The 16,968-nt window shown below is 37.3% G+C and overlaps 1 protein-coding gene across 1 annotated transcript in view; it reads right to left on the bottom strand.

Moving 5' to 3' along the window:
* The window catches only part of LOC140162025 (A disintegrin and metalloproteinase with thrombospondin motifs 6-like), a 49,377-nt gene that overhangs the window by 20,502 nt on the left and 11,907 nt on the right, over nucleotides 1-16,968 (bottom strand). Inside the window, exons 7-15 of the mRNA XM_072185314.1 lie at nucleotides 11,231-11,445; nucleotides 9,032-9,115; nucleotides 7,945-8,084; nucleotides 4,267-4,413; nucleotides 3,693-3,833; nucleotides 2,803-2,962; nucleotides 2,519-2,611; nucleotides 1,916-2,064; nucleotides 1,531-1,594 (exon numbers count right to left, since the gene is read on the bottom strand). Of these exons, the coding sequence (XP_072041415.1) occupies nucleotides 1,531-1,594; nucleotides 1,916-2,064; nucleotides 2,519-2,611; nucleotides 2,803-2,962; nucleotides 3,693-3,833; nucleotides 4,267-4,413; nucleotides 7,945-8,084; nucleotides 9,032-9,115; nucleotides 11,231-11,445 (1,193 nt within the window). The remainder of the gene's footprint in view (nucleotides 1-1,530; nucleotides 1,595-1,915; nucleotides 2,065-2,518; nucleotides 2,612-2,802; nucleotides 2,963-3,692; nucleotides 3,834-4,266; nucleotides 4,414-7,944; nucleotides 8,085-9,031; nucleotides 9,116-11,230; nucleotides 11,446-16,968) is intronic.

Below are 16,968 nucleotides of genomic sequence, written 5' to 3'. Positions count from 1 at the left end.
TCATCCAGAAAAAAAACACTCACTTTTTTGTTAGATGTTATCACTGACACATCACGACGTTGCAGTCAATCGATGAGGAAGTTGCTTGATGACTCGATCCAAAACATGTGTCAGATTCACTATAACACCCTCGCGGTGAGCGGCGATTTTTCGGCAGGTACCCACAATGCTTCTTTGACTGGTTCAAACCAACAGGGTTAGCGGTCCTAAATAAAAATGTCGTCAATGGTGATTTGATCGAAGCATCGCGTAACTTCCTCATCGATTGACCTCGGATGACCCAAAATCATCCACCTAGCTGAAAGCCAAACGTTTTAGCCGCGAGGTCGGTGATAAAAAAGTGAGTTTTTTTGTCTGGAGGACATGAATTCATTAATCACAACATTGAACATTCCCCAGATGACTGAGAGTATACATAGTGCTAATATCACAGTGTTACAAAACTGTATTAAAGTAATGTTTTAGTGGAAGTCAGAAAATCGTTCCAGTGACGCAATTCTCTTTTCGTCGCTGGGCAGAAATACTAAAAACAAACAAACAAAAATGATGTGCATTTTGAACTTTGAAATCAAAACCGTCTGTGCGAAAAATTACCCAATTTCAAAATCAGTAGGGGCACGATGGTGCAGTAGTCAAATACTTTGACACTCGAGTTCTTCGTTCATATATTCGAATCCCTGTGGTGCCGGCACATTGAGCATTCAGGTCAGGCTCTTCTTCCCATATTGCCTCACCGCAACCAAGTGTACAAATAAGGTCTCGGGCTTTAAATATTCAATCCTGGGAGGGTAAAAGACCCGCTGTAGAGGATGCTTTAGTCAATGACTCAATGCCGGGGAGGTAAAATACTGGCTGCGGAGGTGTTTTGACCCCGTCAGTCATGTCAGCAACATTACATGGGGAGTCTGAGTCTGACTCAATCGTTTTGAAAGAGAGATGAGTACGCCTGCCTATTATTTACTTGCAGTCCCCTTTGTCTTTAGGGAAAGCGTGGCGCAATGGTTAGTGTACTTGCCTTTAGTGCATGAGGTCCCGGGTTCAATTCCCGGCGGTGGCGATTTGCTGGGATATTGACTTAGATAAAAAAGTCTGAAATTAATTGGCAACCTCTGTAGATTAAATTCAGACTTCCTCTCTCCCCATGGTTCATTTAGAATTGAGTAAATGAACCATGAAAGTACTCCGTCCTTCGGAGGGGACGTTAAGCCGTCGGTCCCGTGTGCATATAGTAATACCTGTACATGTATCTCGCAGCCAGTTTCGAAAAGAGTTGGGTGCTAACCCCTGACTGTTCCCAACCCGTCCCGGTGTTCAAATGAACCCCCAGTGGAAATAAGCTTCCAAAGAGGCTTTCTTGGATTATCCAGGGTTGTCAAAAACCCGAACAAATCAAAAAAGAAATCGTTGATACTTGTGTCCAGTTCAAATGGACACAGGAGGTTATGTCTGTCCCGCGACGGTGTATACAGCATAGAATACTGGTGTAGTGCGGTCGATGACAACGTAAGACATAATAGAGCTTAGACTTACCTGTGTGTTACAGAGTTCAATTTCCGAGTATGCCCCTGAGCATGGGGTGCCGCCATTTTCAGGCCTGTATTCAAAACAGAAGGTGTTTAGTAATCAAGTGTGTGAGCATACATTTGTTGATAGTAAATTGGGTAAAATATGCTCATTTTTATTATTTTATTGACTTATTTTCTATTCATGACATCCTTATTGAGAGTGGACATTAATTATTTCTGTTCGTAACTAAAGGGTCTCCATTGGGACAGTCATGGTCTGTTTTATGCTCTCCTCCTTTTGAAACTGACTGCGAGATACATGTATGACTCCCTGTATACAGAAACGACGGCCTAAAGTCCCCTTCCAAGGACGAAGTACAATTATGGTTCATTTACATTATACAACTTACTTAGGGTTATCACAACATCTTTCCCTTGTTCGCACGCCTCCTCCGCAGGTTCGTGAGCACTGACTATAGGACGCCCATGAAGACCAACCTCCATTAACGGCGGCAGGAAACTGACCCGCGGATGACACGCATGCACCTGATATACACCACTGTGAAGAAACCAAGAAACGGACCCGGAAGAGGTTGGCCATGTAATTAGTGGTGTTAGAACTATTATTATTGTTGGTAAGTATTTGGTAATGAAGATATATTGTATAGCAACATGTCGGTGTCTAATGGATGCTTCATGATTGTGGCGAGACGATGTGGATCACTAGTAAAGATTACAAAAAACTGATATTAGCTATGCTCCAGTCGCAACATTCAATGAAAAAAAATAGACGAAATACTATGACATATCCCCTCGGACACTAGCTAAATCTGAAAAGCAACCGAATGGTAAAAGGGGGTTTCTAGATAACCTTGAATTTCTAGGCCATTGCCATATCTCTGGCGTGTTCGGTCACAGCGGTGGTTACATTGGACATTTGCGGTGACTGAGAAGGCTCTATTCAAACGAACATGGTACAATAAAACGCTATAAAGACAATCTTGGTAACTTACCTTTCCCTGGCCACAGGGAGTACCTTCAGCAGCAGGTGTATCGTAAAAACACCTGTTGTCAAGCCTTGCGCACAACAAACGCTCACATATCGTCTGAAAGAACAATAACATATTTACAGTGATTGTGAGCTAAACAACTCGCTATATTAAGAATGTTTTGCAAAGTTGATAAATAATGAAAAACATAACTGGATTACTATTTTTATATTGGGAAATCTATGACTTTCATCAAATAGCCTTCAAAACAAATATTATTTAGATCATTTTCAGTGAATTTCACTCACCTCATCATTTGAGATAGAATTACACATTCCTGTATAATTGCGTAATATACACTGCTCATCTGCCGTGACGACTTGATAGCCTGGTAAAGCCCCTGAATTAATAGGATGGGTGGAGACGCTGACTGGTACGTCGTTTAAACAGCTACTCCTGTCAGGATCGCTACAAAATGACGCGACATTGGAATATGTTATACTGGAATAATCAGTCTGCACAAGTAAAAAGGCGTATGTGTGCATCGTGCAATTAACTGTGGAGTAGACTGATTCAAAGGCATTCCAAAAATATGCAACTGACTAATTTACCTGGGGGGGTACTCAAGTTTGGTTTTGGTAGGGACGTGCCGCTGAGAATTTCAAAGTGGACCCATAAATATACCAATTTTTCAAGAAATTTGGACCCATTTATATACCAAAAGTCAAAATTTTCGGCCAAATTTAACCCAAATTGTCTTAGTTTTTACAAATTTTCCCAAAATTTTGGCTAGATTAAGGAAAAATTGGGCTATTTTCCGAAAAAATTGAGAAAATTTTGAAAAAAGGACCCATTTATATACCAAAATAGGCTTTGAAAAAGGGGCCATTGATATACCAAAAGGCTGAAAATGCTACCCATATTTGCGGCACGTCCCCGTATGGTCATTTGTACTGAGAACCCCCCCCGGGCTAATTTATTTGAAGAGGCAGTACTTTTATTAAAAAAGCAGTGTTAGTGATGGTAACTGAGTCAGTCTTCTAGAATATACAAGATTCTTCCGCTCTACGGATGCCATAAGTTTAAATGGTCATACCCTTCAGACTTTCTTGGGAACGACATCAAGAAGACGTGCTAGCCCTATCTCCAAGAAGCAATATACTAATAAGCAGCTCTTTCATGTACCAAAATACTATACCTTAAATATTGAATAAACTGTTGTTGACTGCAAGTAGACCATTTGAATGCACCTGCTCCACTTGTGCTTACGGCAGACATTACATTGACATTGTCGGGACAGTTAGTATTAGGATCAGAGCCATCATGATCTAATCCCAACCTGTTGAAAGATAAGGAATTCAAATAGAGTGTGAATGGTATCGCCACGTACTGGCACTGCTAAAATTACAATAAATGTAAAGGCATGTGAACTAATAATGTATATGGGTCATAATACAATTCTTTCTCTGAAATCAAACGCTAACTGCGTTTAGAGCAAGTATAAAGTACTTGATTTTTCTTCTAGAAACAATATAATGACGAATTATTGCACGTAAATAAAGAAATACGAGAAAAATAGAAAGCAGGGCAAAATTGAAAAGAAAGATGTATATTAAAAAAGAGAAAATTATTTATTGTCGTTTTTAAAATACTGCATAATACTCCTCCCACTGTTGTCAATCAGCGAAAATAGCCATTTTTAAAACCATTGGAGATACAATAATTATACACATGAAGTGCAAGTTAAATTAATCATCCCTTTATTCCCTTACGTATGTCCTAATTCGTGTGCAATAATATTTCCTGATGACAGTCCGCTGTCCTCGGCGAGAGCAGCGCCAAAGACTACGTTACAGGTACCGTCCTGAAACGCAATACCTTGTAAAACATCACTCTGCTCGTCGTTAAGTAGATTCTTTCTGTACATATGTTAAAGAAATAAAGCAAAGATAAGAACACTGCGGAAACCCCTTTTAAACATCATTATCAATATCATAATCATTATCTGCATTCAGTAGCCGCTGGAAAATGAACTCGTGATGCATGTTAGTAAAGAACTGGAAAGCGTGCACTGATACCAATATTGCATACATTCTCTTCATTTTTTTACTTTTTTACACTTTCGCTGGGATTACTGAATGGAACTTTAAGCCCAGACTATCAGCAAGATCGTGGTCGAGGAAGTCGAAAGTTTGCGAAGAGGCGTTTACTGCTAACGCCATACGTGCGGTATACATTGTGCGGTATAACGTCATAGTGCCGTTCACATCCAAATTAGTCTCCTACACAGCCAATTTGTGTTGGTCCTAACGCTCGTCGTTCCTAGTATGTTCGACAGTCCTGTATTCTGTATTTATAAATAGCTATTTATATATCACCATGGGGTACATGGGCGCAGCCATTACACAACATCGTATCACCAAAGAGTATCTAGATAAGCATTCACTCCGGGCATTCACTCCATACAAATGAATAGGAAAACAAGATGTTGGTATACATGACTTTTCACAAAAATGATATGTGCCAAAAATCTTGGGGGACCCTGTAACGTACATATGTTATATTTTATAATGGTTTTTATTCGGTAAAACATACCAAATTTTGAGCGACTAGTTGCTGAAGTCAACTGGCTTACCATTGAAAAGTACAGGAAGACCACCTACTGTGCTAGAGGTCAACTCTCCAGACATACTGGCGCCCAGCCGTAATGACAACCTCCATTTCTCTCCATCAAGAATTCATTGCTATTTATAAATAGTGAATACAGGACTGTTCGAGATAGCCTCACATAGTCTGACCTGAGAGTACATCTAAACACAATTGCAATAAGCTCATGGTGGCGCTATGCTGAGACAAATATATCTAAAGATTATAAGAAGCACCCATTGATTCACCAGAGAAGACGAAAATAGATTCTCAATCTTCTCTCATCGAACCCACTTTCCTCAGTATTGACATGCAGATACGACTGGCTGTATCTATTACTCTAACCTATCCTGTCCAGATTAGCGATATTTGAGTGTTTGCGGGCTATTGGAAAATGATTAGCCCAGAGAATGTCGTCCAAAAATCATCTTGTGAAAAGGCGTTTTAGGGAAGATCGTGTCGGTATGAATTGTCTGTTTTGGACGGGCAACAGCAGTTCATGTAATGTCATTTATCACCATTGCTATTTCATTGCGTTAAGCAGCTGTCCACATGTTTTTCGTACGGATACTACCCAACGAATACCAACATTTTTTTTAAACATGATAATGCATGTGTTTTTGCTTTTTAGTTAAAACATTTTGATAACATATCAATGTCGGTTTATATAAAAATCATGAAAACTCTTTTTTAAAAACGTGTTATACTGAAAAAATGATACAATAACATTTTAAACCAAAATTCGAAATGCTATAGTAAACTATTATCTGGCAAATATTTTGTGTACTTAAGTTCATGTTAGAATATTTTGCGGCAAGTTGTGAAAAAAAAATGTTTTTTAAATGTTATTAAAACCTTTTACACCCTTGACTTATCTACTTTCATTTTGCTTAAACAACTAAACAGGTAGACTACCCGTAGTCCACTTGCCCATTGTGCATACTCTGGATATTGTATTTAAGCTTAAAACTCTGATTTAATTAATGTGTGCACAATTGATAGATTTTCACATCTGTTCTTTTCAGTAACCCTACTCCCTCTGTTTGTTACCTTCCCAAGTGGACTACTGATATTGGATTGCGGTTTTCATGCTTAACACGGCTGTCTATGAGCTTCTATGGATGAGATTGTCGGAAATCTGGCCTACTAAAATTGGCCATGATGTAATGCATCTTTAAATGGATCTGGCTTGTGATTGGTCGCCCCGATCTCGTTATGGTTTAAATCCTCCGGGTACCTGTCATTACCATTAATAACTACATGGTACACAAGTATGTGGCCTACCCCGCCTTTGTGTTGTGTAATTGCATGAACGCGTCAATAAGTGCATGATCGCGTCTTGTATTTGCTTGCGGTTAAATTTGATTGATAAACAAGTATGATTGACAGTGTGAGTGTTAGGGACTTTGCCCGTTCAAAATCCCGTTTAAAATCAAAAGTCCATAGTCTATTTTTAACCTGGAATTTCGCGATTAATAAACTGGCAGATTCTAAAATCAGAATTGTTCAGTATTGAAGTGCCAATACAAGTTTGACATTATGATATGTTGCATTCAATAATATAAGCCTACGTACACTTTACTTTTACTGTCACTAATATAATTATATCAACTTTTTCATAACAATTTTACACTAGTATTTTGATGTAATTAATATCAGTATAATTTCGAGTTCAACTGAATGCTTTCATCATGATTAACATCAAAAATAGACTATGGCATAGTCTACTAAACAGGGTACTATTTATATGATAATGGGCTTCATTTCTTTTTGTTCTAATAATATACACCATGGCGACTTCTAAAGCTGTAATGGGCCATCTGACACCAAACTCTGTTTAGGTTATTTAGACAAATATCATACACGTGTGGACAATAGACCTACTCAGCTTCCAATAGACCGCAAAACTCAAATATCGCTAATCTGGACTGAATGCTTAGAGCAAAAGATAGAGCCAGTCGTATTAGAAAGTGGGTTCAATTCGCTGAGAATCTATTTGTATCTTTTCTGGTTCGATGCACCCAAGGTGAATCAATGAGTGTATCCTATAGACCACTTGACATCACTGTTTATCAACAAAGGCGAGGGACTCGTCTATCGATATGCTCGAAAGAGCCGCTACACTGTTCAATGGCTTTCTTGTATTGTATGAAATGTGGCGGGCGATTTAAAATGCACATGCCCTTAGCAGACTACGATGCGTACGCACACTGCAGGGCAAAGAACAATGTAAATTGTCATAATGCGCGCGCATACTGCCGGGCAATGACGTCACATGCCAAGTGGTCTATATCTTTAGATATATTTGTCTCAGCATAGCGCCACCATGAGCTTATTGCAAATGTGTTTAGATGTAGTCTCGGGGCAGACTGTATGCGGCTATCAAGAACATACTAGGAACGACGAGCGTTAGGACCGACACAAACTGGGTGTAGTTTGGATGTGAACGGCACTATGACGTTCCACCACACAATGTCGTAATACGTAACCCGTATGGCGTTAGCAGTGAACTCTACTCACCAATTTGATCAAAATTTTAAAACATATGCACGTTATTTTTACCAAAATTTGTTCCCACATAATATGCGTACTTTTATACCACAATTGTTGGACTTTTATAAGACCAACAATTGTTGGACTTTTATAAGACCAACAATTTAGTAGTTACGAGGCCCAAAAGAATTCCAGAGTTTAAAACCAACCTTATAGCGATTGCCCCGGAAATCCAATTGGTAAATCTGCGGTGATTAGAGTAACTTTCAATACTCAGTTCCTACAACATAATCCAATTATCATATGCTTACCTTGTCACCATAACTGCGACATCCCACTGATTTGGGTCACTGTCATCATGTATGTAAGAGTTTCTTTGAAATGCGCCTAGACTCTCTAGTGTAGTCTTACCAGCTGCAGAGACTTGTAAGTTATTACCATTTACTGTATACTGGAAGAATCGAATAATATTAAGAGGTGTAAAATAATGCCTTTTAAAGTGAAGACTCGTACTTTTCTATATTAAGTATAATAAAAAAAAACGATTATCGGTTGAATGGCGGAACACGTGGAACAATTTGTACCGCTAACTCAACATATGGTTTAAGAAGTCTCTCAAATCATATTTGTCCGGAATTGACGTCATCAAAATCGCTATGGCGATTGCTTGGTATGATATGCCTTTTAAACGCTAGCAGGACGTCTACCATACTATAGCCAAGAAGTGCAAAAAATCTTAATTTTGAATGAGCAAATGGGCATTCAATTGCGTGGGGTGCATTGAGGAGTAGTTACCGACAATATTTTAAGGCCTCAACAAAAATGCTTGATTGGCGTAACCCGACCGACTCTAAAAGTAGTAAAGTGGACTACGGGAGCGTGTTCTACGCAAAATTTCAGTCTAGAAACCGTATCAAACATAAAGTGAACACTATTTCCCATCCGCGCGTGAATGAGAGCCCGACTATAGGCCCGACCCTAGAAAAAAAGTTCCAATGCCTTTATCGAACGCAACTTACAAAATCCCGACCTACCTACCCTATTTTTTATGTTACGCCAATCGAACAATTTATTTTTGAGGCCTAATGGAATTTTCAACTGTTTACTTGGGTTACGTGACTGAACTGAGCTGACAAAAAATCGGGCATGTCACCTTTCTTGTCAAATAGTTTTAAGCATTTGTTAGTAATTGTCAAAAATTCCTGGCTTTTGACAGTTTTTACAAAATGTAAAAAAATAGAAGTGTAAGCCTAAGTAAGTAAATTAAAATGATTACATGAACAAACTCGACCGTTTTTGTAAATTTTCATATTTTGACTGAGGGAAACATTCCAAAATGTTGACAAAAAACGTTTTTGTTTCCCATATCATTGTGAAAGTAAAGATGATCGTACTTACACTGTCTGTCATGATTGTTTCAAGTTTCGCGATATGCAGGTGTACCAATGCACCCAAGGAGGGCTCCGCAAATCTGGCCGCCGCCTAAAATAAAACAAAAACAATAGCAACATTTGAAGACATGAGCGCAAGAAGACCGTAAGTCCACTTGGCCCCTCAACATGTATACACTAAAGTTGCGTATAGTTTGGTAATGTGTTATACATATTCAGGGGCCAAAACAAATCTTTTACAACCTTTCCTGATGTTTTCACCCTGGAACATGTGTTAAACATTATAAAACCCTAAGAAACTATAGGCTTGCTCTCAGGTCTTCATTTGAATATGCAATTGACCCCATAAGACAAACAATTGGCAACCAATTATTTTTGTTTTGCGTTGATCTTATTGGTGTTGATGATGATGATGTTGGTTCGGGTATGCTCAAATATTACTGCGCATTTATTTGAACACCATGGCCCTAAAAAGGGATCCCGAACCTCTACAGGATCATACAGCGGGCAAATATTAAACATGCCCCAAATTCACTTTGGTATATCAATTTTTTTGTCTGGGTCGTAACAATGGAGCTGCGGTAAACTGTTCTTTAAGTTCCAGGGATTCCGCAAAATAATAGTTTTTTACAAAATGTGCGTAAAATAAGGCCATTGTATCCTATTTAATCCTTCATATCTTTCAACTCTTTGCTGTGTAACATGCTAACTAAAATCGCAGATGGTGCAAACTGTTCTTTTTGTGAAACCTCTAAGCTAGACGAACAATTTGCAACCATTTTTACGAAAATGTGTGTAACATTGGTTTTTGACCCTTGTACAAAAGTAAATTAACCTTGACCTTTTCTTGTCTCACATAACTTCTTAAATATAGGTCGTACGCCCACAAACTTCACAAATCTTAGCTGGGATTGACATGCTTAATAGTGGTATCTGAATAAATTAATTTCCCCCCATGCGATCTTGTGGGCTATTTTGGAGTCTTTTTGAAGCTCACTGTCTCAAATTACTGCTTAAAGGGCAGCCGATTCCAGTTCAGCATGCCAATTTAAAGACAAATAAGCTGGTTATCTACTTTTACGCAAACTTATTGAAAACAGAACCAGTCTATTTCGGCAAATGCCATATACCTTTGCGTTCATCACCGCTATTGTCGTATTAAAGCGCACATCTGACCGCGGATATTAGTCATCAATGAATTGCGGAGTAAAGATCGCGATCTATAAGGGTAAATACGCAAGCGGAGTAAAGATGTGCATATCGCGATCTATAAGGGTAAATACGCAAAGACTTATGGAATTTGCCTGGTGAATTCCACGCAGAAACTAAATTAAGATTGGAAAGCGTGCACTAATACCAATATTATATTCATTCTCTTCGCTTTTAATCATCATGCACTTCAAGCCAAGACGCGGAAAGCATACATATATTAATACCGATACTGTTCTGTTGCATTCTCCTCATTTTGAGTCGTAATTCGTTTTAAGTTGAACATTAAGCCAAAAATCAAATTGAGCAAAACGGCAAAAAGAAATAAAATTAACACCTAAGCAAGTCTTTGGTTTTTTACATGTCTTGAATGAATGTAACAAGAGATATGAGAAAATTATCCTTTTTGAATTTTATTTCTTTTTGAGAAAAAAAATTAGTTGAAAAATGCTTGAGATAACATATGATACAATGGAATGATGAGCACCAGAAATACTTATTTAAACGTTAACCTTAGTTGCACACGTTGTTTGATATGATCATTTATTACTTTTTCTAACAAATCATAATTATAATGTTCAATTCTAGATTCTGAAAAATACCAACAGCTATCACACTAACAAACTGTATATACACATAATTTATATTTTTTAGCAATTTTTAACATAGATTTTAGTTTCTATATCAAATTATTCATCTTTTTCTGAGTTTTTGTGGTAATTTTAATTCTATAAACTGTACATTTGGGAGCATTTACATATATTTTAAATCTAAATTAGCAAAATAATATTAGTTATACCTTACATTTCATGATTTTTTTTAATGAAAATTCCATTGTCATATGTTAGTCTATTTGCTGATGTTCTAATATCATTTTACAAGTGTCTACCACTTGTAAAGATGCAAACAAGATATTAGGTGAATAGCGCCATCATTGTTTAACTTTTCTTTAAAATGACTCAGTTTTAGATACCAAACAACCGTGTGCAGTACTTACAATGTTCATGAGAGTGATAGTGTAATCGATTGCATTTTGTCCATGATAATCCAACATGTCTCTGTCGATCAGCAGACGAATCTCCATAAATTTAACGGAACAACCAACGGCTCTCTTTTTGATGGTGTGTACGCTTTTATTTTCATCTAAGTAGGCTTCTTTATGTTTGGAAAGTTTGACAGCATCATGGAAATACGTGGCATTTTTATAATAATCTGAAAAAGGAAAAGAAAAGGGAAATCAGAAATACGGTTATTCTGCAAGCCTGATGCGTGTTTAATAATGCTTAATCTTGGCATGTGTAAAGTAATGAAATCTGAATGCCAGAGACGCTGAACGCCCAAAGGACCTATCGAACTAAAAGGACCAGAGCCAAATCTGATCAAATGCATAGATCTGAGGTCTGGTTGCCACAATAATTTCTGTTTAAAATTATGAAATAGTTTTTCCAAATGTTATTCGTCATAAAAAAAATGCACGCGTTTGCGTCCAAACGACCTAAGGTAATCGTAGTTCCACCCTTTGCGCTAATTTTAGTGAAAATTGTTCACCCTAGCACCTTAACTGGGGGTAAAGATATAGATGGGGTTGGTGAGCCCCCAATGATTTTCATTTCGCTCTTGTGAAATTATTCCAAGAGCTACTGACTTTTTACTTGTTAGGTAGGTGAAATAGTCATTTCATTCTATATCTAGGAGAAAATTCGGTGAAAATCGCATTTTTGTAGAATTTTTAGCCGAAAATCAACTTTGCCTTAACTTTTATACATAGCCAGAATTTAACAAAATTTGCATTGGCACCCTCACATTATGTATTAGTATATACTTTGCGATATTCAAAAATGCATATACCTATTGCTGAAAAGGCACATTTTATGAATTAAGTTATATTTTAGAAGTCAACAACCATTATATTGTTTTTATTAAATAACAAGTTTGGCAAATGTATAATGCAAAGTACCCAAGTCATATAGTATGGGGATAATTAACTCAAACTAGTATGTGCGTTATTCTGTGACCCGTGAACAACAAACATTACGAACTAAGTAGTCGTATTGTTGTCAACTTTCACAGATTTGTTCCAGTGACTTGTGAGTCATATATTGCAGTACAGGTAAATGAAATAAATGAACTATCATTTCCTTCTATATTGGGATATTTTCTTCTGCGACATTTTAAACAAATCAATGTCACATATGGATGAAACTTGGTTTTAGTGTCATAAAACCGCAAGCAGGATAATTATTTTAACCTGGTAAATCTGGTCATGACATTAGTCATTAGCAAGTTTTGTCAGTAAAGATTGCTATAAAACCAAATACATCATTATAAACAGTATAAATAATATAACCATGTAATCGGCGAGGGGAAATGAAGCGTAAATAACACAGAAAATTACTTTAGCGTACATTATGTTTACATAGTAAAGGTATCGATTTATTTGGGTTAAGTTAAATCCAAGTTAAAAATAGATAAGTATTAAATATATGACTTCAGTTAGGACGCTGGACTACCGATTGTTATTGTTCTGCAAGGCTCACTCAGTCATTTAATAAGGCAATACAAACGATCGAATTTGGTATTCAAATGAACACAATTTTGAGTTACACCTTTTCAGTGTAAAATTTTTTTTCGCGGCCAAATGAAAAGCAATAATTTTCATTTTTTCAGTAAATGTCAGGAAAAACTGTAATGCTTGATACTGTATTTTTTTTCAAATCTTAGTGTTAAACTTAGTCGTGAAATTCAGTCATTTAGTGTAAGATTTTCGATTTTGATAGGCTTCAACTCTGCCCGCGAGCCTTTTTTGGATCAATCTTTTAGCTTTTCAAAGTAATATAGTTCGCTAAAGAAGGATTTTTCCCAACTTTCTAACGCACATCACCGTGAGCGATATATCATAGTTTTGTCAGAATTTCCGTTTTGATTCCATAATTTTTGACTACCAGCTGACAAATTTTCAAATCCACGCGTGAAATCTTAGGCTAATACTAGCATTGTGGATCGATATCTCTGGGTGCCCGGCCTGGATACAGTGGTATAGTGCCTTTTGTTTGTGTTTGTTTGAAATTGCTTAAACCCACCGAAAGTCATAATGAAGCAGCCAAAACAATACAAGGTTAAACATGGAAGTTTATAACAACCTATTATAATGACCTAAAGGAAAAATCATTTATGGCAACAATGAGCCTTGCATCGTAAGTCATGGTTAAAATGTGTTGAGTACTCACCCCACCCCCATAGGCCTACATAATAATACCGGTACCTTATAATATTTATATAGCACGGCTATAGCTATAGCCTACATTTAGAAAGTAGGTCCTATAGCGCTAAAATATGACAAATAGGCCTACACAAACCCGAACGCAAGTCTGAAGGGTGTAATGAAAATGCCAACCCGCGATGGGGGGGGGGTCATTCAAAATTCACCTGGAGATAGGAGGGACAGAAAATTAAAATCCCCTCTAATAACACGCGAATTTTTCTAGGTTTGGACAGTGGATTTTCCCAAGGACCTCATCCTAGGTAAATAAACAAACAAACAAACAAACAAAATGGTTTTCATAATCATGGAATCCATAGCCCCTATAAATTGAAATTGCAGGCTCTCACGGGAGCAAATTTCCATAATTCACCTCATTTACCAGAATTGGGGATTTGGGCTACCAAATCGCTGGTCAGGCAATCCTGGTTTTCAATGGAAAAGGGACCTGGTTGACAACAATTGAAATATCGATTATTTCTGCTGGTTGTTCTCGAGATAAAGTACTGAGTTTGACATTTTCGGAGCATGAAGGAAAAAGGGTAAAATAAAAACGGAAATTCTGACAAAACTATAATATATAGACCCACACGATGTGCTTTACACAGGTGGGAAATATCTTTCTTTAGCAAACTACATTAGTTTGAGACGCTAAAAAATGAATTCCGTAAAAAGCTCACGGGCGAACTAAAGGCCTATAAAAATAAAAAATATCGCACTAAAAGACAAAATATGATGCTTGAATTTTAACACCAGGATTTTAAAAAAAATGTATATCCAAGCACTATGTCTTTAACTGACATTACTGAAGAAAAAAAATATTGCTTTATATTTGACCGAGAAAATAAATTTCATAGCAAAAGGTGTATCTCTGAATTGTGCTGATTTTAACATGTATCGATCGACTTTTAGCGCGACTATGCATTTCTAAAGAATTGGTAGTCCCGCGTCCTAACTGACTTGTGTATATTAATGTAATAGTCGTTGGTATTGTCCAGGTATAGAATCGAACTTGTTAAAAACATTAATAAATGATCACATCAAACAACCGTGGTGTGGTTGCGGTGGGCACTATACATAGCCTAAACTGAAGCATCCTGAGATTCGGAACAGTTCGGTCATCCAAATGGCAGGCGATGCCCCTCTGTCAAGGGTGGGGTGGTCAGTGCTTTAGGTTACACTCCTCACTACACTAACAGACTTACTGTCTTGTTGCCTTTGTTTCTTTCTTTGATTCGCTGTTTATGTTTTCTTTTCTTTTCTTCTTTCTTTTTTCTTTTCTTCTTTCTTTCTTTCTTTCTTTCTTTCTTTCTTTCTTTCTTTCTTTCTTTCTTTCTTTCCTTCCTTCCTTCCTTCCTTCCTTTCTTCCTTTCTTTCTTTCTTTCTTTCTTTCTTTCTTTCTTTCTTTCTTTCTTTCTTTCTTTCTTTCTTTCTTTCTTTCTTTCTTTCTTTCTTTCTTTCTTTCTTCCTTCCTTCCTTCCTTCCTTCCTTCCTTCCTTCCTTCCTTCCTTCCTTCCTTTCTTTCTTTCTTTCTTTCTTTCTTTCTTTCTTTCTTTCTTTCTTTCAATTTTTTCTTTCATTGTGTCTTCCTTCCTCCAGTTGTGACGATACAGGAATATCTTGGTATTGCAGGAAATGTATGCAATTCACAGTATGACTCATAGTCTGGGTTTCATTCAATCATGTCAGTATGTGCAGGTTAGCACAAAACAAAGCGCAATATCGTCAGCCTTTGGTTCATACATCGAGTAAATGAAACCAATGATCCAAAGCGATATGATACAAGAAAAAGTCTTAAACTGAAGAAAACAAATCACGTAGTTTGGCATGCAGGTTTTACCTTCGACATACATGTATACATACAAAATACATGACGTTCGTAAGATGTTACCGGTTTGACAACCAATAAAAACTGTGCTATACATGGTTGAAATTATAACTATCTGATGCTATCAAAATGGTCTTGTAATTGTATTATTGAATTTATCTTTTACTGGGACTATTTGAATTTATTGCAACTCGCCGTCGTGTGTCTGATACCATCTGAATAAAATTGAATACAAAACATCTGTGATTTAAACTACTGGATGACTGAGAACATCTTACTCTTTTATTTATATACACTACCTTTCTTCCAATATTGATGTTAACTGCAACATTTCCTTTTGTTTACCAGATTTAAGTTAATTTCATTTGTATTGTTACTTAACAGTACAATATTGGTTTTCCTTTGCTATACAGTCTTTGAAGGGTTAATCAATATATCGTCGCTGTATTGACAAAACCTCTCATCTCAAAAGAGAGAAATATTCAGGAAGGCAAAAGAAAAAAAATACATTGCTGGCTTGAAATTTGAGCACCAATGACTGAGTCCCAAAATGATCAGTAAAACTTTCCAATTATATTAATTTCTAAACCTCGTTCCATTTTGACATTTCTTGTGGAGTTAAATGGTACATTTGTGCACATGCCGATATATTTCAAATTTCAGCTCTGTACGATAACAGTAGCCTGCTAGGTAAAGCGTTAATACCATGGAGCTATTAAAGATGGAGAGGCAATAGATTATGTAACGCATTGTTCACTTGTGCCGATTTAAAATCTGACAAGCTATTCATCGAAAGGTACCTTTTGTTTGGGACAAAGGGCTTCCGCCATTAAATCGGTAAGCTGACCCGACAGTGTAGTAACGCTTTACCTAGCAGGCTACTGTCAATAAGTGATCAAACAAAAGTCGCGTGAAAGCGCTTACTGGAACGAAAAGTACCCTTTGTTGTCATACCACCCAAGGGTGTGATAGAGTAGCCGTAAGCACAAAAGGCACACATTAGCCGCTGATGCAGTTCGTTGTCACCCCACTGACTGTAGGTGCTTCATTTAAATAAATTGAATGCGCTTGCTGAATGATTACACATCAAGGCTGCCATGTCTGCATGTCTAGTACTGTATAATGGTAATAGCTACGTATACATGTAACATATAATAAGTATACCGGTATAGGCCTATATAAAAGTTGTTTCACAAATTGACATTTTATTTTATTTTAAGAAGGAGAATGTCATAAACAGTGGCGTACTGAAGGGGGGGCAGCTCTTTTGTGAGAGGTCTTGGGAGGGGAGGAGGGAAGAAGAGGTGGAGGAGGGGACATGAAGAATGAGAGGGGCTGGAGGAAGAGAAAAAGAGGGACAAAAGTATGAGGGGATGGAGAAGGGAGATAAGAAGAGGGTGTGATACTTTAGCAAGGAAAGAATAAGTACAGAGAAAGGAAAAGAAAGGAATGACAAATAAATGTAGGCCTTATAATAATTATTATAGAAACTAAACACAGCCCCCCCCCCCCACATAGGCCTAACACTAACAGCACTATAGACAGTCATTCGATGATGTCAATGCCTTTATGCGTTACGTATTTAAAACGCCCAGTCAGATGTATTTTACACCTGCCAAGCACAAGTCACCCAATTTCGAAAATTGGA

Source organism: Amphiura filiformis, chromosome 10 (genome assembly GCF_039555335.1).
Source record: "Amphiura filiformis chromosome 10, Afil_fr2py, whole genome shotgun sequence".
Taxonomy (NCBI): Eukaryota; Metazoa; Echinodermata; class Ophiuroidea; order Amphilepidida; family Amphiuridae; genus Amphiura; species Amphiura filiformis.
The sequence above is the reverse complement of the archived record's forward strand: the minus strand, read 5'-3'. Positions and strand labels throughout refer to the sequence as shown.